We start from the raw sequence: 21,343 nt of genomic DNA, 5'->3' as shown, positions 1-21,343 counted from the left end.
CTGGATCATGGAAAAAGCAAGAGAGTTCCAGAAAAACATCTATTTCTGCTTTATTGACTATGCCAAAGCCTTTGACTGTGTGGATCACAATAAACTGTGGAAAATTCTGAGAGAGATGGGAATACCAGACCACTTGACCTTCCTCTTGAGAAATCTGTATGCAGGTCAGGAAGCAACAGTTAGAACTGGACATGGAACATCAGACTGGTTCCAAATAGGAAAAGGAGTACGTCAAGAAGGTATATTGTCACCCTGCTTATTTAACTTATATGCGAGTACATCATGAGAAATGCTGGACTGGAAGAAACACAAGCTAGAATCAAGATTGCTGGGAGAAATATCAATAACCTCAGATACGCAGATGACACCACCCTTATGGCAGAAACTGAAGAGGAGCTAAAAAGCCTCTCGATGAAAGTGAAAGAGGAGAGTGAAAAAGTTGGCTTAAAGCTCAACATTCAGAAAACGAAGATCATGGCATGCGGTCCCATCACTTCATGGGAAATAGATTGGGAGACAGTGGAAACAGTGTCAGACTTTATTTTTGGGGGCTCCAAAATCACTGCAGATGGTGATTGCAGCCATGAAATTAAAAGACGCTTACTCCTTGGAAGAAAAGTTATGACCAACCTAGATATTATATTCAAAAGCAATCCCACTGCTGGGCATACACACCAAGGAAACCAGAATTGAAAGAGACACATGTACCCCAATGTTCATCGCAGCACTGTTTATAATAGCCAACCTAGATGTCCATCAGCAGATGAATGGATAAGAAAGCTGTGGTACATATACACAATGGAGTATTACTCAGCCATTAAAAAGAATACATTTGAATCAGTTCTGATGAGATGGATGAAACTGGAGCCGATTATACAGAGTGAAGTAAGCCAGAAAGAAAAACACCAATACAGTATACTAACACATATATATGGAATTTAGAAAGATGGCAATGATGACCCTGTATGCAGGACAGCAAAACAGACACAGATGTGTATAGTGGACTTTTGGACTCAGAGGGAGAGGGAGAGGGTGAGATGATTTGGGAGAATGGCATTGAAACATGTACAATATCATGTAAGAATCGAATCGCCAGTCTATGTCTGATGCAGGATACGACATGCTTGGGGCTGGTACACGGGGATGAACCAGAGAGATGTTGTGGGGAGGGGGGTGGGAAGGGGGTTCATGTTTGGGAATGCATGTACACCCGTGGTGGATTCCTGTCAATGTATGGCAAAACCAATACAGAATTGTAAAGTAAAATAAAAAATAAACTAATTAATTAAAAATTAAAAAAAAATTAAAAAAAAACAAAAGCAGAGACATTACTTTGCCAACAAAGGTCCGTCTAGTCAAGGCTATGGTTTTTCCAGTGGTCATGTATGGATGTGAGAGTTGGACTGTGAAGAAGGCTGAGCACCGAAAAATTGATGCTTTTGAACTGTGTGGTGTTGGAGAAGGCTCTCGAGAGTCCCTTGGACTGCAAGGACATCCAACCAGTCCATTCTGAAGGAGATCAGCCCTGGGATTTCTTTGGAAGGAATGATGCTGAAGCTGAAACTCCAGTACTTTGGCCACCTCATGTGAAGAGTTGACTCATTGGAAAAGAGTCTGATGCTGGGAGGGATTGGGGGCAGGAGGAGAAGGGGATGACCGAGGATGAGATGGCTGGATGGCATCACGGACTCGATGGACGTGAGTCTGAGTGAACTCCGGGAGATGGTGATGAACAGGCAGGCCTGGCATGCTGCAATTCATGGGGTCGCAAAGAGTCGGACACGACTGAGCGACTGAAGTGAACTGAACTGAACTGAACTGAAGGTTTTAAAAAATTATATGTTTAAAATAAATTGACAAAAATTTTTCATTTGCAATAGAGACCCTATTTGGGCAATTAATTTCCTAATTGCTCTAATGAAACTCTAATTCCTAATTGAGTCTTCTTTACTTGACAAACCAGTCAAGGTGATACAAGGTGACACAAGGTGACACAAGAATGCTGTGTGATTCAAGGGAGGAGGGCACACTTGCAAATCCTGCTTCAAATTTAACACAGCTCTGAACCATCTTTATCATTTTAATTATCAATCTAATTGTGCCACAAACATCACCTATTCCCTATTAATAAATCCTGACCCATGATTTTGGATTCTCAACCCCCTAATCCTAATGTTAAATGCCTAATTTATCCACATTCCTAGACAGTTCATAGTATTTAACTCAAATCTATGTTTAACACTAAAAGTTCACAATATGTTAATCACAGTAAGACACTCAGTAATCTAATATTTCTCAGTCTTTGATCTTTGTGACACACCTTCTCAACCGAATTGTGAACACAAAGAACCAGTGTCTAAATGCACAAAAGAGAAGAAACACTGGTCCAGAAATGCTGAGTAGTGAATAAAAACAAAAGCTCATCTTTTCTCCTTTCTTTTCTATTCCCTTTCCTCTCTCTCAAATAGTTCTCCTCTTCTCTATACTATTTTTCCTTTTTCTATATATTCCTTCCCTGTTATTTCTTATTGCAAACTTTTCCTACCTTTTCCTTAAATTCATTACCTTTTCCTCACTTTCTATAGTCTTTACAAGCATCTTTTATTTATTCAAAGCCTTCCAGCCTCCATATCTCAAGGTCTGGCTGTATCTCCATTTGTAGCAATGGTCAGATAAGCACATAAGCCATATACACACTTGGGGAAATTTTAAGTTATTAGACATTTGTCTCAAAATGAAGAAAGCTGGGGACTCACCTCCAAAATGTCTACCACATATATTATTCTACAGTCAAATCCTTACCTACGCTTATAGCCTAATTGATAGCTTATACCTCGACATTTAAAAATAAATTCTGACTTCATATAAACCCAAAATTCACCTTATATCTAAATCCCAATTTTTACCTTTCACAACTGCTCTATAGCATAAGGCTTAACCACTCCCTTCAAAGGCCAATTCTTTATTCTATCCTTTAAGTCAAAATTCAAATCTTTAACATTAATATGCATGCAATTCATTTCATATAAATGAATCTGAGAACCAACACTGAACTCCGTCCTAAGCTTTAAAAACTGTAGTCCTAATGTTTTGCTGTCTCTGGGTCTTATTTCTATTCATCGATTGAATTGAAATGCCTATGTTTATATACATGTTGTACTCTGCTTATGTGTGATTACACCATGGGAAGCTACAATCTCACTTTGTATGCTAGTAACTACATAGGTGTATGTTCACATGTGACTCTCTTTACAGATGACCAGGTCATGACTGGTGGCCCCAGTAACCTGACCTTAAGAACTGTGTCTGAAAGTCAATATGTATAAAAATATAGTGAGTTAACTCATTTTCAGTTAATAAACATGTAGATTGATTCATTTAGTATCTTATTGTTGACTATTTACACTGTGACAAATTAGTTCCTGTTGTTGGTTTCCCCAAGTAATGAAAGGCTGAAACTGAATTAAAGTAAAAAGCTAAAACACAAAATAACAGAAAAAATAAAACATGGCTAAGGAATTTATAACATTTGTTATAAATGTTTTGTCATAATCATTTATAACAAAATAATTTTTCAACCTGAACTATTGTTTTGATCCAGTTGCTTTGAGTTAAATGATTTCAAACCAGTTCTGTGCCTCTGTGACAAGCTGCTTCTATTGAGGCTTAATTGAGTTGGCCTAATGGCTCCCTACTCCAGTACTCTTGCCTGGAAAATCCCATGGACAGAGGAGCCTGGTAGGCTGCAGTCCATGGGTCACTACAAGTCGGACATGACTGAGCGACTTCACTTTTACCTTTCACTTTCACACACTGGAGAAGGAAATGGCAACCCACTCAGGTGTTCTTGCCTGGAGAATCTCAGGGATGGGGGAGCCTGGTGGGCTGCCATCTATGGGGTTGCACAGAGTCGGACACGACTGAAGCGACTTAGCAGCAGCAGCAGCAGCAACTCACTGCATGTCTCAGTCTGGGTCTCCTTCTGGTTATTAGTTTGAGGCTATAAAGCTGAAAAAAGTGTCTTCTAACAATCTTATTTGTTTCCTACCATGTCTACAAGCAATCTCACAGAGTTGCCTGAGAGGTGGGGCAAGTGAATGGTTTCTTCATGTTCCACAGTTATTCTGCCTGTAATAGTGAAGACATGATGCACTTGACTTCCTGAAGCCAATGATCTGGACCTCTGTGTTCTTTGGAAACTTTGCAGAAGAATGGATCAGTCTTGCCCCCATACTTGGGGCTCTGGATTATGTCTGGTTCAGGAAAGCCAGACATCCAATCATAAATGTAAATGTCAAATCAATTCACTTCAGTCACTCAGTCATGTCTGACTCTTTGTGACCCCGTGAACTGCAGCATACCAGTTCTCTGTCCATCACCAACTGCCAGAGTCTACCCAAACCCATGTCCATTGAGTCGGTGATGCCAGCCAACCATCTCATCCTCTGTCGTCCCCTTCCCCTCCTGCCCTCAATCTTTCCCAGCATCAGGGTCTTTTCAAATGAGTCAGCCCTTGCATCAGGTGGCCAAAGCATTGCAGTTTCAGCTTCAACATCAGTCCTTCCAATGAACACCCAGGACTGATCTGCTTTAGGATGGACTGGTTGGATCTCCTTGCAGTCCAAGGGACTCTCAAGAGTCTTCTCCAACACCACATTTCAAAAGCATCAATTCTTTGGTGCTCAGCTTTCTTCAGTCCAACTCTCACATCCATACATGACCACTGGGAAAACCATAGCCTTGACTAGATGGACCTTTGTTGGCAAAGTAATGTCTCTGCTCTTTAATATGCTATCTAGGTTGGTCATAACTTTCCTTCCAAGGAGTAAGTGTCTTTTAATTTCATGGCTGCAATCACCATCTGCAGTGATTTTGGAGCCCAAAAAAATAAAGTCTGACACTGTTTCCACTGTTTCCCCATCTATTTCCCATGAAGTGATGGGACCAGATGCCATGATCTTCGTTTTCTGAATGTTGAGCTTTAAGCCAACTTTTTCACTCTCCTCTTTCAGTTTCATCAAGAGGCTCTTTAGTTCTTCTTCACTTTCTGCCATAAGGGTGGTGTCATCTGCATATCTGAGGTTATTGATATTTCTCCCGGCAATCTTGATTCCAGCTTGTGCTTCCTCCAGCCCAGCATTTCTCATGATGTACTCTGCATATAAGTTAAGTAAGCAGGGTGACAATATACAGCCTTGACATACTCCTTTTCCTATTTTAAATTTCCAAGTTTAGGCCTTGGCAAAGACATGATTTTATTTAGTTTTACTTGCTTCTCTGTACTCGTCAACATTTGCATCACTGAGGTCTTTATCATCCTCATCATCATTGTCTTCATTATAAAACTCCACCAAGCAACTCAGGAGAACACAAGGAAACTTTAAACAGAAGACTGTGTGTTTACCCCAACGTGGACTTTTACCATGGGTGTAGCTGTGGATAGGTACTCCAGGTGTGCAGTATCTTTTCCTTTACTGTTTAACATGTATATTGTGAGAATCAGATGAGATATGCATGTGAACATGCTTTGTAAATTATAAAGTCTTATAGAAGTGAAAAGGGATGATTATAATGTATATCCCGATTCTTCTCCATCACTTACAAAGGCATAAAAATATATACCACATTCTTTTGGAATATGCTTGGCATGTTAAATACTCATGACCAGTAAATGCTCATGTATTTTTCTTGGTTTGAGAAATGGTAACATTTCTGTTCATTAGAAATTGATACTAGGAAGAGAAAAAGAGAATGTGTAGTTTAAACATGTAAGATTACACACATTTACTTATATAGTTTGCCCCATTTGAACATGGCCTCACTTAACACAATAGCATGAGCAGAACTGCAATAAAAATGATATTTGCATAATCTCAAGGAATATCACTACAAAATATTTATTAATTTTTAAAGTAAAAAGAGAGGGAGAGGGTGAGATGATTTGGGAGAATGGCATTGAAACATGTATAATATCATGTAAGAACCGAATTGCCAGTCTATGTCCGATGCAGGATATGGCACGCTTGGGGCTGGTACGCGGGGATGACCCAGAGAGATGTTGTGGGGAGGGGGGTGGGAGGGGGGTTCATGTTTGGGAACGCATGTACACCCGTGGTGGATTCATGGCAATGTATGGCAAAACCAATACAGAATTGTAAAGTAAAATAAAAAATAAATTAAAAAAAAAGAAAAGAAACTGATAATCTAACAACTTTCAAGAACCTTTGGTTCTAAGAGAAACAAAACATAATAAAGGAAAAATAGTAAATACACACACACAAAAATTAATAATAAAGTAAAAAGAGTAACTGAATAGTGGATAACCTGGAAGTTATAACCAGCTTCCTCAAGCGATTACAGTTAGCATTGTTAGTCATGGGGCAAATTAACATCATGTTTGTGCACATCAGGGGTGGTCCCAGTGTCCAGCACTTGGGAAGGAGTACTCAGAGTTCCTTTCCAGGCAGGAGCACTCAAGTTCCACCCAACTAATACCACATTTTGGAGCCAGATCTAGGGTGAACAGATCCTGGGGGAGCTGTAAACAAAGGCATGCCAGGTCCCAAGAAGAAGCAAAACCATCTTTTCATTCCTGGAGCTACAATGCCGAGCAGTAGTCTGGGACAAACACAATGGAGAAAGGGACACAAACTTTGGTTGCCGCTGGACAGAACCGCAAATGCGGTCCACAGGTTCACTGTGACCACATGGGCCTCACCTGCTTCAGTGTTCACCTCCTTGGCGACAGAGCACACAAAGGCAACGGATCCTTGGTGAACCTGACCCTCAGGGCTTCTGCTCTAAAAACTGGGGAGGAGGTATCACTGTCAACAGGGTTGTGACAGCCATGGAGCAAAGAGGAGACCCCTTCCATCATCCAGTTCAGGTTCTGGTTACTGTACCATCACACCTTTTATAAAGGAGATAAAAACCAGCACAAGCTGAAGAAAGAAGTGGCTGGCATCCATACCAAAACAGCCCTGGCACTGAAAATACTGGACTCACACAGTCTACACAGGGATATTCCCACATTAACACATCCCTTCAAGACCACAGTAGATACCTGTTTCCCATAAACTCAGGGAGACAACGAAAATTAAGTAACATGAAAAAGTAGAGAAACTATTTCCAATTAAAAGAATAGAGAAATCCCTTGAAAGAACAAATGATTAAACAGACCTCTCAAGTCTGCTGCTGCTGCTAAGTCGCTTCAGTCGTGTACAACTCTGTGCGACCCCATAGACGGCAGCCCGCCAGGCTCCCCCGTCCCTGGGATTCACAAGGCAAGAACACTGGAGTGGGGTGCCGTTCCCTTCTCCAATGCATGAAAGTGAAAAGTGAAAGTGAAGTCGCTCAGTCGGGTCTGACCCTCAGCGACCCCACGGACTGTATCCACCAGGCTCTTCCATTCATGGGATTTTCCAGGCAAGAGTACTGGAGTGGGGTGCCATTGCCTTCTCCCTCTCAAGTCTACCAGACCCCAAGTTCAAAATGGAGATAGTAAAAATGATGAAAAAAATAAGAACGATTATCAATAACAATGCAGATCAGTGTAACAAGGAACTAGAAACTGCAAAGGAACCAATCAAAATCACACAACTCAGTTGCAAAGATAAAAACCAAACTAAAAGGAATGAATATCAGACTAAGTAACAGAAGAATAAATAAGTGATCTGGAAGACAGAATAATGGAAATACTTCATCAGAGCACCAGACAGAAAACAAAAAGAAAATGAAAGCAACATATGAGATGTATGGGATAATATAAAGGTGTGTAAACCTATGCAAAATAGAGATTCCAGAAGAAGGAGAAGATGGTATCAAAAATATATTTGGATAAATTATGGCTGAAAACTTTCCAAACCTAAAAGAAAACAGATACCCAGGTACAAGAATTAGAGGGTCCCAAACAAGATGAAAAGACCCACACCAAAACATAATAATTGAAGTGCAAAAACTTAGAGAGATAATTCTAAAGGCAGCAAGAGGAAAACAAAGAGTAAGTTACAAGGGAACCTTCATAAGGTTATCAGCTGATTTCTCTGCAGAAAATTTCTAGGCCAGAAGAGAGAGGTATGACCACCTGAATGGCTGAAAGGGAAAAATATGTAACCTAGAATACTCTATTCAGTAAAATTATCATTTATAACAAAAGGAGAGATAAAAAGTTTCTTAGAGAAGCAAAAATTAAAAGAATACAACAGTACTAAACCTAACATAATGGCAAGTATTTAAAGGTCTTCTCTAAATGGAGAAGAAACAAAAAATTATAGGAAAGGAAAAAATACAACAGGAGAGGCAAATATATGAAAGGATTGAAGATTATTTACGTAAGCCAGTATGTAGATTAAGAAACCATCAAAAAATTTTATAAAAGCAATTTTAAATTATAAAACTATAATCAACAGCAAAAGGATAAACAAGAACATGTAAAACAGAAGATCAAAATCATAATGTGAAGATGGGAGAAAAAATGTAGATCTTTTAGAATGTGTCTGAACCTATACGACTATCACGCTAAAACAAGCAGATATAGTTATGAGTTAACGTACTTGAAAACCAGGGTACTGTTAGTCGCTCACTCATTAGTCACTCAGTCTGACTCTTTGTGACCCCATGGAACGTAGCCCTAGGCTACTCTATACACAGGATTTCCCAGGCAAGAATACTGGAGTGGGTTGCCAGAAGTTAAGTAAGCAGGGTGACAATATACAGTCTTGATGCACTCTTTTCCTGATTTGGAACCAGTCCATTGTTCCATGTCCAGTTCTAACTGTTGCTTCTTGACCTGCATACAGATTTCTCAGGAGGCAGGTAAGGTGGTATTTCCATCTCTTTAAATTTTTCAGAGTTTGTTGTGATCCATACAGTCAAAGGCCTTGGTGTAGTCAATAAAGCGGAAGTAGATGTTTTTCTGGAACTCTCTTGCTTTTTCAGTGATCCAATGGATGTTGGCAATTTGATCTCTGGTTTTTCTGCCTTTTCTAAGTCCAGCTTGAACATCTGGAAGGTCTCAGTTCACGTACTGTTGAAGCCTCACTAGGAGTATTTTGAGCATTACTTTGCTAGCGTGTGAGGTGAGTGCAATAGTGCAGTAGTTTGAGGACCCTTTAGCATTGCCTTTCTTTGGGATTAGATGAAAACTGATCTTTTCCAGTCCTGTGGCCACTGCCAAGTTTTCCAAATTTGCTGGCATATTGAATGCAGCACTTTCAGAGTGTCATCTTTTAAGATTTGAAATATCTTAACTGGAATTCCATCACCTCCCCTAGCTTTGTTCATAGTGATGCTTCCTACGGCCCATTTGACTTTGGGACTCCAGGATGTCTGGCTCTAGGTGGCTGATCATACCATCATGGTCATCTGGGTCATGAAGATCTTTTTTGTATAGCTCTTCTGTGTATTGTGCCACCTCTTCTTAATATCTTCTGCTTCTCTTAGGTCCATACCATTTCTGTCCTTTATTATGCCCATCTTTGTATGAAATATTCCCTTGGTATCTCTAATTTTCTTGAAGAGATCTCTAGTCTTTCCCATTCTGTTGTTTTCCTCTATCTCTTTGCACTGATCACTGAAGAAGGCTTTCTTATCTCTCCTTTCTATTCTTTGGAACTCTGCATTCAAAATGGGTGTATCTTTCTTTTTCTCCTTTGCCTTTCATGTCTCTTCTTCTCTCAGCTATTTGTAAGGTCTCCTCAGACAACCATTTTGCCTTTTTGCATTTCTTTTTCTTGGGGATGGTCTTGATCACCGCCTCCTACACAATGTCAGGAATCTCCATCCATAGTTCTTCAGGCACTCTGTCAGATCTAATCCCTTGAATCTGTTTGTCACTTCCACTGTATAATTGTGAGGGATTTGATTTAGGTCATACCTTAATAGTCTAGTGGTTTTCCTTTCTTTCTTCAAGTAAGTCTGAATTTTGCAATAAGGAGTTCATGATCTGAGCTACACTTGTTTTTGCTGACTTTATAGGGCTTCTCCATCTGGGAAGCTTTTTTTTTGGTGTCATATATTTTTGCCTTTTCATACTGTTCATGGGGTTCTCAAGGCAAGAATACTGAAGTGGTTTGCCAATCTCTTCTCCAGTGAACCCCGTTTTGTCAGAACTCTCCACTTTGACCTGTCCATCTTGGGTGGCCCCACATAGCATGGCTCATAGTTTCACTGAATTAGACAAGGCTGTGCTCCATGTGATCAGTTTGGTTGTTTTTCTGTGATTGTTGTTTCCATTCTGTCTGCCCTCTGATGAATAAGGATAAGAGGCTTATGGAAGCTTTCTGGTGGGAGAGACTGTGGGAGAAACTGGATCTTATTCTGACTGGCAGGGTCATGCTCAGTAAAACTTTAATCCAATTTTCTATTGATGGGCTGTGTTCCCTCCCTGTTGTTTGACCCACACCTCCACTGGAGACCCATGGACACTCACAGACAATTCTGGCTCAGTCTTCCACTGGCCTCCAAAGTCAAATTCCTTGTGGGTTCTCAGTCCCTTTGCTAGATCCCCAGCTTGGGAGATCTACTGTGGGTCCTAGAACTTTCTTAACAGTACAAAAATTTCTTTGGTATAATTGTTCTGCAGTTTGTGGGTCATCTGTTCTGTGGCTATATGGTGGGGCTAATGGTGCCCTCCTCCAAGAGAGCTTATGCCACATGCTTGGTGACCCAGGTCTGCTGCACAGAGTCTCGTCCCTGTGACAGGCCACTGCTGACCTGTGCTGCCACAGGAGACACTCAAACACTCAAAGGCAGGTCTGGCTCAGTCTCTCTGGGGTCTCTAGGCCCTGGTGCACATGTTTTGTTTGAGCCTTCTGAATACTCTGATGGGTATGGGGTTTGATTCTAAATGTGATTTCACCTCTCCTACCATTTGTTGGGGCTTCTCTGCCTTTGGACATGGGGTATCTTTTTTTGGTGGGATCCAACATTCTCCCATTGATGGTTGCTCAGCAGTGAGTTGCAATTTTGGAGTTCTCACAGGAGAAGATGAGTGCACAATCCTTCTACTCTGCCATGTTGTTGGTGCATGAGGGAAGCTCTATCTTTGTAGCCCCTGGCAATCATTAACTTGACTTTTCTCTATAGACTCACTATTCTTGACATTACACTAAAATAGAATCATGAAGTATGTGGCCTTTTGTCTATAGGATTATTCCATGCTAGAGCATGGAAGACCTTATCCTTTTTATTGAATAATATTATGTTCTACAGATGTAGTGCATTTAATCATCCATCAGTTGATGACTAGTTGGATTATTTCCAATTTGGGGCTATTATGTATAAAGCTGCTATGAACATTAATGTCTTTAGTGGATATATGTTTTTAATTCTCTTGGGCAAATACCTAGGAATGGAACTGTTAAGTCATATGGTAACTTTACATTTAACTTTTTGAGGAATTACCAAACTATTTCCCAAAGTAGCTACAACATTTTATAATATATTCCCACCAGCAATGTATGAGAATTTCAACATTTTCACATCCATACCAACATCTTGTCTGTCTGTTTTCTTAATTTTAGTCATCTTAATGGATAGGAAATGGTATCTCTTTGATTTGTCTTTACCTAATAACTAATGATGCTAAAGCTGAAACTCTAGTACTTTGGCCACCTCATGCGAAGAGTTGACTCATTGGAAAAGACTCTGATGCTGGGAGCGATTGGGGGCAGGAGGAGAAGGGGATGACAGAGGATGAGATGGCTGGATGGCATCACTGACTCGATGGACGTGAGTCTGAGTGAACTCTGGGAGTTGGTGATGGACAGGGAGGCCTGGCATGCTGCAATTCATGGGGTCACAAAGAGTCAGACACGACTGAGCGACTGAACTGAACTGACTGAATAACTAATGACAATGAGCATATTTTCATGTTTTGTTTTGGAAAATATCTATTCCAACCCTCTGCTTTGTTTTTAAATAAATTATTTTTCTGGTCATTGTAAGCTGCAAATGTAATTTTTTAAAATATACTCTAGATATTAGTCTGTTATCAGATATATAATTTGCAACTATTTTCTCCCATTCTGTGGTCTCTCCTCTTACATGCAAAAGTCTTTAATTTTGATGATGTCCAAATTATCTATTTCCTCTTTTGTTTCTTGTAATTTAGTGTCATATCTAAAAAATAATCAACTATTCAAAGGTCACAAAGATGAACACCTATATTTTCTTCTAAGAACTCTATAGTTTTAGCTCTCACATTTATGTATTTCAAGTTAATTTATGTTATGATTTTTAACACAAAATGAGGTGGGGGTTCAATCTCATTTGTTTTGTATGTGAATATCCAGTTGTCCCAGACAAAGTTTTTAAAAGATTATTCTTTCTTCATTAACTTGTTTTGTCATTCTAGTCAAAAATCAATTAAATGTACATATTAGAATTTATTTTTTGAATTCCCAATTCTATTACACACTGTTTTGATTACTATAATCTTGCAGTAAAATTTTAAAGTGTTTAGTGTGAACCTTCCACCTTTTTTCTTTTTGAAGACTCTTTTAGCTACCTTGTATTTCCCATAAGAATTTTAGGATTAGCTCATCCATTTTCCAAAAAGGGCAGCTAACTTTGATAGACAGCACTGCCATCTTAACAATATTAAATTTTGTTGGATTGGATCATTTTGTTATAAAGGCACTGTTGGCACAGATGGTAAAATGTAAATTAGAGTCTTGAGGTGAAGAGCACACAAGAAGTTACTTGTTATATTCTTGCAACAATTATCTCAAAATAAAAAGTTAAAATTTAAAACTGTGTGTTTCCTAACTTCTGTGCAAAGCAGGTACTAGTAATCTGATAAAATCATTCTTACAAGAATTCAAAGTCAAAGCACAGTAGTGACTTCAAAATGTTAAATATCAAGATAATATGGAAAGGATATGCTATCTAGGTTGAGTTTTTAAGTAAATTTTCAAATAAACTATAAGATTCTCCCTATCTCCTCCACCTCTAATATACACTGAAAACATTTTAGAATTCCTTAGGAAATCTCAATTTCATAGTGACATTTTAAGTTGTTTTTCAGTATAAATCAGAGTTGCCTAAAAGATCTTGTTTACATAAGAAGAAAGGACTGCCATTGTTTTGAAAGAGATTTCTGAGATATTCAAGGGACTTTCTATCCAGGATTTCCTGGTTCCCAGATTCCGCAACATTACTCTTCCCAGAGGTGAACACCTAACACATATGTGCACACTAATAGGCTCCAAACTGGTGACAGCCTTCATCAGAAGCAGAGTAAGTTTAAGAAACTGGAGGCACATCACTCTCCTCTTTCACCCTCATTAACAGGATGTATATAAGTGCTTTACAATCACATATGAAAATCATAATCAGCTTGGGCCATGGTGCCATGATTAACTGTATTCTGAAAGCTTGTTAAAGAAAAGTTATTTGACACTTGTCAAAATGGTAAGGAAAGCATTATTCAAGGTATAGTCTTGAATATCCTTACTGTAATACCCCTATAGCAATGGGGAAAGATTGGGCTTAACTCTAAATATAGCAAATGGATATTTTAGCCAAGGAGCTGGGTTAAGTACTCAGTAGATGGAAAATTACTAATACGAGATACTAAGGGGATTCTTGTTAAAGTCAGGCCAAGGACTTATATATTTAAAGTGGGTATGAAAAACTTGATCAAATATAAAGGGTGATCAGATATCAAAAGCAGGGAGACAACTTAGCAGAATTCTATGCTAAGACATGCCTGGAAAGGCCAAAGACATGAAGTAGAGGGGAGGCAGAGAGAAGCGAGGTGTGGGGAAGTCAAGGTCCATTTGACAAGAGAACTCAGAGAAGCCTAACTCAAGTTTGATAAAGAAGAGAATCTTAGTAAAGCTACAGTGAAGACACTGGCAATAGTTTCTCATTATTCATGGTATAACCTAGTTGTATTATAGTCTCTAAGACATAGTGAATCTCCATTAATAATCACTGAGTAAGCAAATGAAAATAAAGAAACTAAGGCTTCTACAAGCTCAATAATTTGCACAAGGTCACACAGGGAATGGTGGAAAGTGAAAGTGAAGAAACTCAGTAGTCGTGTCCGACTCTTTGGGACCCCGTGGACTGTAGCCTACAAGGTTCCTCCATCCATGGGATTTTCCAGGCAAGAATACTGGAGTGGGTTGCCATTTCCTTCTCCAGGGGATCTTCCCAACCAAGGGATTGAACCCAGGTCTCCGGCATTGTAGGCAGATGCTTTACCATCTGAGCCACCAGGGAAGTCGGGAATGGTGGAGGTGGCAACGAATTCATATAACATTATGATGCCTGCCCTCCAAACCATCTCAGCACAGTTTCCAGTTGTTTTATCCTTCTGAAGGGAAACAAATATGAATTTTAGTCTCTCAGCCTTTGGCACTACCTTCATTAGTGGTATAGACCGTGTCTTCCAACTCTTATCTACCAAAACTGCAAGAATTGCTTCTGAGGTCTTCTCACAGGGGCACTTTACTCAAAAACTGGCACATTCCAAAAAGTGTTCTTGTAGCCTTTATCAAAGACTTCAAGTGAAGCATAGTTTGATGAAAGCACAATTAAGCTTATTCAAATCATGACTAAATGGCTGGTGGCTTATCTATTGAAAGTTATTTATTAGCAGGGCTTCCCTCATAGTTCAGTCGGTAAAGAATCTGCCTGCAATCACCAGCGGACCCAGGTTCAGTTCCTGGGTCAGGAAGATCCCCTGGAAAAGGAAATGGCAACCTACTCCAGTATTCTTGCCTGGAGAATCCCATGGACAGAGGAGTCTGGCAGTCTACAGTTCATGAGTTCACAAGAGTTGGACATAATTTAGCAACTAAACCACCAGCACTGACCCTGTGTGTAACAACTTGCCAGGGCAAGTTACCATCTCATTTTTGAATCATCAGCCTGCATTTGGGGACCAGACAATCATGGCCAGAGTTCCAGGGACAGTCTAGCTTCTGCATCCACTAGCTCTGTTCTTTGCTATGATCATTACATACCTCTTCATTACTGGCTTTAGGGAAATCCTCCTCCTAAGGGCTCTTGATAAAGAAGCTTTCACCAGAGATCTGGTGGGTAAATGAGGTATGAGTGCTCCCCAACTCCACCCATTATACCATCTCCCCAAATATGGGATTTGGGGGGAAATTACCCTCTTCCTAAAAGTCAGGAATTATTGCCTGTTTGTGCTGAATCAAGACTTGGATGCTGATACCTTTTCTCTGTTCCCTGTCTGGGGTCTCAACTGCCAACATTTACCCCTTTGGTTCTAGAGGAGAGAAGAGGAAAGAGGGGAACCTGAGAAAATGTTAAAACCTATAAAGCTGCCATACTGATGACTCTGCCTAGAAAAAGCAGTACACCAAAGAATATGTAGTAAACCCAGTGAAATCACTTAACTTCCTTGTGACTTCATTCCCTCATCTGTAGAACAAAGAAAATGGTAGTTACTATCTGTCAGAATGTTAGTTACTATCTGTTATGATGAGCAAACTGTGTAACAGATGTAAAAGCACACAAACTTAAAGAGGTGAGGAAATAATGCCAACTTTATTGGGTCCTATGATCTATTAAAATGTCATATATAATCACCTCTCTTTCATAACAAAAAAAAGTCCCTCCTTAGCAGGTGTTTCTGCCCTTTTCCCAGGCTTCCATTTCTGGAAATAGCTATTTCACAACTGAGACAGAACTCTTGACAATACATAAGGCAGAACCCATCCGGGCTGGGCAGACACCAGAAAGTCACTTCTTTTTCCTCCACTGGACTGCCCTTGGCCACTTCAGCAGCATGAGAACAACAGCCTTTGTCCTGCTCTCAGCCCTGGTGCTTCCAACCATCCTCAGTGAGTATCTCCCTCATAACCGTGCCCCTGCACTGATATTGAGAGTTCATGTTATCTTCTATCCATATAATTCTGAAATATATGCAACACATATAATAAAGGAAAATTTTTGAAATGCACTTTTTTGTTTGTACCAATAAATGACCAAATTATATCATCAGGGTGCAAGTGGACCTAAATGGTCAACCAAGGCCAAATTGCTATCCATATAAACATTTAGTAAAACTTCTTTGGGAAATGTCTATCCAATGTATCCTTGGGCTTAACATCACTTTTTATTGGGGTCTCATTTCATCATAAAACAATTCAATGCCTGACTGGCAATCTATAGTTTGGCAGCATGAACTACTGTTCTTCTTCTTCCATTACTGAGTTGAAATCTGCCTCCCTAGACTTTTCAACTGCTAGTCCAATTTCTGCCTCTAGGCTTGTTACATAACAGCAGACACTTCCAATATATAAAACTTGTAGGTTTTTAAAAAAATATTTTCTAAGTTCAGATTATGAAGTAGGAAAGAACAGCACAAACTCATTATTATAATAGCTATTTCATCTTTGGGGCTACACTTAAAACCCACTTCAAAAAAGAAAATGAAAAGTTCTGTGTGAAGAGCTTCAACCTTTAATATTATGCTCACACAGCTTTGAAGTGAATCTTATATTTTGATGACAGTCTGAGAGCTAAAACAAAACAAAGATTAGTTTTCTATTAAGATTAGATTCTTCCAGAGTTTAACTTTCTTTGTCTTTATCTTACAGATGTAGACTGTGTCAAACACCATGAACAGGTCTGTATGCCCATCTTGACATGAAAGTACTACTTTTGTATAATTTTAAAGGCTAGTATCAGTAAATAAATACTCAACACTATATATTAATTAAATTTCTACATGTTTGAAGGTTTATTTTTTAAGTTTCAAAAATTGTTTCTTTTAAAAAACTGTAGGTAGACCTTTCTAAAAAGGAAGGGGCAGAACAGAGTGGTTAGACACCTAGCATCAGAGTGAATAGGTGCTGATTAAATTCTAGCTGTTTGATAGTGTGCCCATGGGAAACAATACTTGCATCATATTTCACAATATTGTGAAATTTAAAGCTGTAATATTTAAAAAGGGCTTAGCAGAGTACCTGACACATAGTAAAGCTCAGGAAGGACAAGTCATGACTTAAAATGTCTAAATGGGTCACATACATCTTTGTTCTCTATCTTAAAGAATGAAGATTTTCATTTAACCTTTTTTTCATTACTCATTAAATAATGACTACTGTTGAGACAATCTAGGTGTGGTAGTAAAGACTTAAGCTAGCTACCAGGCAATTTGGGTTTTATACTAGCTCTACTGCTTTCCAGCTGCATGACCCTATGGCCCAGGCAGTCCCTTCCACTTCTTTAAGTCAAAATTTTTAGTTTCCCTGTTAAAGAAAATAAGAGATTAAGACTGTAAATTTTGGAGTCAGGATTGAGTTCAAGCCTTCCTTCATGATTTATTAGCTGTATGAGAATGAAAAGGTTCAGTTCAGTTCAGTCATTCAGTCATATCCCACTGTTTGTGACCCCATGAATTGCAGCACGTCAGGCCTCCCCGTCCATCACCAACTCCCGGAGTTCACTCAGACTCACGTCCATCGAGTCAGTGATGCCATCCAGCCATCTCATCCTCTGTCGTCCCCTTCTCCTCCTGCCCCCAATCGCTCCCAGCATCAGAGTCTTTTCCAATAAGTCAACTCTTCGCATGAGGTGGCCAAAGTACTGGAGCTTTAAGTCTGAATTTGGCAATAAGGAGTTCAGGATCTGAGCCACAGTCAGCTCCCGGTCTTGTTTTTGCTGACTATATTGAACTTCTCCATCTTTGGCTGCAAAGAATATAATCAATCTGATTTCAGTATGGACCATCTAGTGATGTCCATGTGTAGAGTCATCTCTTGCATTGTTGGAAGAGGGTGTTGGCTATGACCAGCATGTTATCTTGGCAAAACTGTTAGCCTTTTCCCTGCTTAATTTTGTATTCCAAGGCCAAATTTTCCTATTACTCCAGGTATATCTTGACTTCATACTTTTGCATTCCAGTCCCCTGTAATGAAAAGGACATTTCACAAACCACAGGGAAGCCATACCTGACATGGGGCACTGCGGTTCCATTTTCCACCAAGCTGTACTAGCCTCTGAAGTCCCCTCCCATCATGTCATGCTTAGTAATCTTTGTATTGGCAGCCTTCAGCTCAGCTCTAAAATTTAGAAGGTTCATAAAGTATAGTAACTAAAGGAGTAGATGAATTAAATGAAATATATCTGAAGGGGAACTTGAATTTAAGCATATTTTGAGTTATCTAAGTGGAGATACTCAAACATTAGAAAAATAGCATGTCTGCAAGTGAACTCATTTTTGAAACCAAATCAGAGTCACAGACATAGAGAAGAGACAGGTTGCTAGGGGTGGGGGGCAGATTAGTAGATACAAACTAATATATATAGAATGAGTACACAAGGTCTTACTGTACACTACAGGGAACTATATTCAATGTCTATATAACTTAATCAGTTTGCTGTATACCAGAAACTAACACAACATTGCAAATTGTAAATCAGCTATACTTCAATAAAAATAAATTTTTTAAAGAAGAAAAATATGATGTCTGAAACTCTGGGACAGAAGGAGCTGGAAAGGTAGAGTCTTTGGTAAAGAACTGGAGTTAGTGTAGAATTTGAAGTAAAGCCAGAACAAAATTAATAGCTATCATGTATTCACTATTTACCATGCCATGTACTGCTAAGTATTTCATACATATCTTCTCAGTTATGTATGTTTTACTTTACTATTACCATACAGTTATTATTGCCTTCATTTTGCAGATAAATAAAGTAAGGCTTAGAGAGGAAAAATAATTGCCCCAGAGTTATATAGTCAGGATTTGAATTCCAACATGTTTGACTTTAATGTCCACACTGCACAATTTGCTCAAAGATGAAAAACCTAGAAAATTCTTTCTTGGTAATTGCCTACTTGCTCCTGCAGGCAACTTATCACCTTGGCTTTGGCTCCAGAAACTGAGATTAGTGGATCTCAACTACAATGTTAAAATATATCTGTTTACCTATGTGCTAGTGAAGTGTATATCAAGTACCTTGTTACCAATAATTAATGGCAAATGTTGCTATGATGTAATAGTTCTTATAACTATAGTAGTTATCCTCATAATATATCTCATACTTACATTCAGGCAGAACTTTTAAAGTGAAAGAGAGGAGTAGCAAACTACTACATGAGATATGTAGAAAATTAATCCCATGGGAATGGTTGTACTTGTGAATATGCTATGTGTTGAGAATGGATGCATCAACCAGTATGGTGGAAAAGATTCTATTTTAAAATAAATAATGATTCAGTTACCAGTTATTATAAAGAACTTTTATCACTCATGATTATATATATGACATAATTTTTTTTTTTTTTTTTACTTACTGTATCTTGGGGTTAGTTGAGAATAGACAATTGGAATAAGACACAAATGCACTGAGAGCTTTCTGAACTTGCTTGGAAAATCCTAAATCCTGAGAATAAAAATTTTGCTTAAGGAATTCAAGGCTTTTTATATGTATTTCCAGATTGACTGTAGTAAATATAAAACACTACCATTAGAAGAAAGATATTGTTATGACATATATACACCAATTTGTGGATCTGATGGCAAAACTTATGGCAATGATTGCTACTTTTGTTATGAAGTTGAGTAAGTATTGAAATAGTTTTCTACATTTAAGGGTTAATAATTACGTGTTAAGACAAATGTACTTGAAACAGAAGGAGTTGTTTATGGTATAGAATATGTAAATCATCTCATGCTGACTCTGATGAATAGAATTCTCATAATTTACAGGATTTGGGAGTCACTGGTATTACTATGTCACTACATATTGACAGTAAGAGTGAGTAGAAAACCTTAGAAGGAAGGAATCGTGGAAAGAAATTTAAAGGTCATCCAGGAGAAGGCAATGGCAACCCACTCCAGTACTCTTGCCTGGAAAATCCCATGGACGGAGGCGCCTGGAAGGCTTCAGTCCATGGGGTCACTAAGGGTTGGACATGACTGAGCGACTTCACTTTCACTTTTCACTTTCCTGCATTGGAGAAGGAAATGGCAACCCACACCAGCGTTCTTACCTGGAGAACCCCAGGGATGGGGGAGCCTGGTGGGCTGCCGTCTATGGGGTCGCACAGAGTCAGACACAACTGAAGTGACTTAGCAGCAGACTTAGCAGCAGTTCAACTTCTACCTATTAATCTCTTGCTTAAACTCTTCCCACGAAAGATTTACCAGTTTGGCTCGCAGTCAATGTTTTGTTTATTTTTAGGAAAAAAGAACTATCCCTCTATCTAGGCATGCCAGTCCACAACTGCTAGGATGATCTGTGTTTATTGTTCAGCTTCAACAACTAAGTCTGGATATGTCAGAGCTCCTTAACGACTGGTCCAAAAGGGGATACTATTTGAAAAACCTAAAGAACTTGTTCTGAGTATAATTTCTCAAAAAAAAAAAAAAAAAAGTATGCTGGAGGTATAATAAACTTAAATTTAGAAAATCAAATAACCAGAAGCAGTTTAAAGATTACAAAGTAATCATCCAAAAGATATATTAGTATCAGCTCAAAAAGCACAAAATGATGACTAATATACTAGAGTGTATTTAGAAACTTACAGTTCCCTTTAAGTGCTTTTAAAACAAACATGACTGAAAACTAGCATCTAATATATATGGCATATTGTTCTGATTCTGTTTTATTAAGAAAAATTTATGAACTCTTATAAAAAAGGCTTACATGTATCTTCTTCAAATAAAAAATCCATTAAAATATGTTTTTAGGACATAAACTGACTGTGATGTATTATGAGCCCCTCCTTATGTAATCAGCACCACTTGCTAAAAAATCCCTAAACTGCCGTCACTCCTTTTAAAAGCATCAATAAATGGAGAGACTTGGCTACATTTTGAGGGGCTCACTGGTGAAATGTGGATGCTAATGAAATGCCTATGGCCTCAGCATTTCTCACTTGTTGTTATTTTTGTCTCCACAGGAAAACTAACAACAAACTTAAATTTGTACACTTTGGAAAATGTTGAATCTGTCTTATGATTACAAACACAAGAGACACATTTTTTCTCCCATATAACCTATACCATATTACCTAATCTTGTCACTATTATGTCTTGATTTGCTTGTAAAATAAAGTGAAATCAATATATGTCTAACTTTTTGTTTAGGAGTTGAATCTTCTAGATTTGCTTCACTTTTGCATAATCTCTGTAAGACAACTTTAGGGCCACATCCTGGGGGAAAGGGGCCAATTAAGACTAGTACTGATGCTGAAGCTGCAATATTCTGGCCACCTGATGTGAAGAGGTGACTCATTGGAAAAGACCCTGATGCTGGGAAAGATTGAAGGCAGGAGGAGAAGGGGATGACAGAGGATGAGATGGTTGGATGGCATCACTGAGTCGATGGACATGAGTTTGAGCAAACTCTG

The 21,343-nt window shown here is 38.8% G+C and overlaps 1 protein-coding gene across 1 annotated transcript; it reads left to right on the top strand.

Annotated features, from left to right (window-relative positions):
• The first annotated feature begins 15,675 nt into the window (after nucleotides 1–15,675).
• SPINK9 (serine peptidase inhibitor Kazal type 9) lies at nucleotides 15,676–21,073 on the top strand. The gene is made up of 4 exons (XM_040239656.1): nucleotides 15,676–15,821; nucleotides 16,581–16,609; nucleotides 19,426–19,550; nucleotides 20,894–21,073. Exons 1-4 carry the CDS (start codon nucleotides 15,767–15,769, stop codon nucleotides 20,937–20,939), a joined length of 255 nt encoding a protein of 84 aa, XP_040095590.1. The 5' UTR covers nucleotides 15,676–15,766; the 3' UTR covers nucleotides 20,940–21,073.
• Nucleotides 21,074–21,343: the final 270 nt, after the last annotated feature.

Source organism: Oryx dammah, unplaced genomic scaffold (genome assembly GCF_014754425.2).
Source record: "Oryx dammah isolate SB20612 unplaced genomic scaffold, SCBI_Odam_1.1 HiC_scaffold_5, whole genome shotgun sequence".
Classification (NCBI taxonomy): domain Eukaryota; kingdom Metazoa; phylum Chordata; class Mammalia; order Artiodactyla; family Bovidae; genus Oryx; species Oryx dammah.
This window is presented reverse-complemented; position numbering and strand designations above follow the sequence as displayed.

Coding starts and splice junctions, on each gene's coding strand:
- SPINK9 (XM_040239656.1), top strand. CDS start 15,767: ATGAGAACAACAGCCTTTGTCCTGCTCTCAGCCCTGGTGCTTCCAACC. Junction 15,822..16,580: donor GGTGCTTCCAACCATCCTCA/GTGAGTATCTCC, acceptor TTTATCTTACAG/ATGTAGACTGTGTCAAACAC. Junction 19,551..20,893: donor TACTTTTGTTATGAAGTTGA/GTAAGTATTGAA, acceptor TTGTCTCCACAG/GAAAACTAACAACAAACTTA.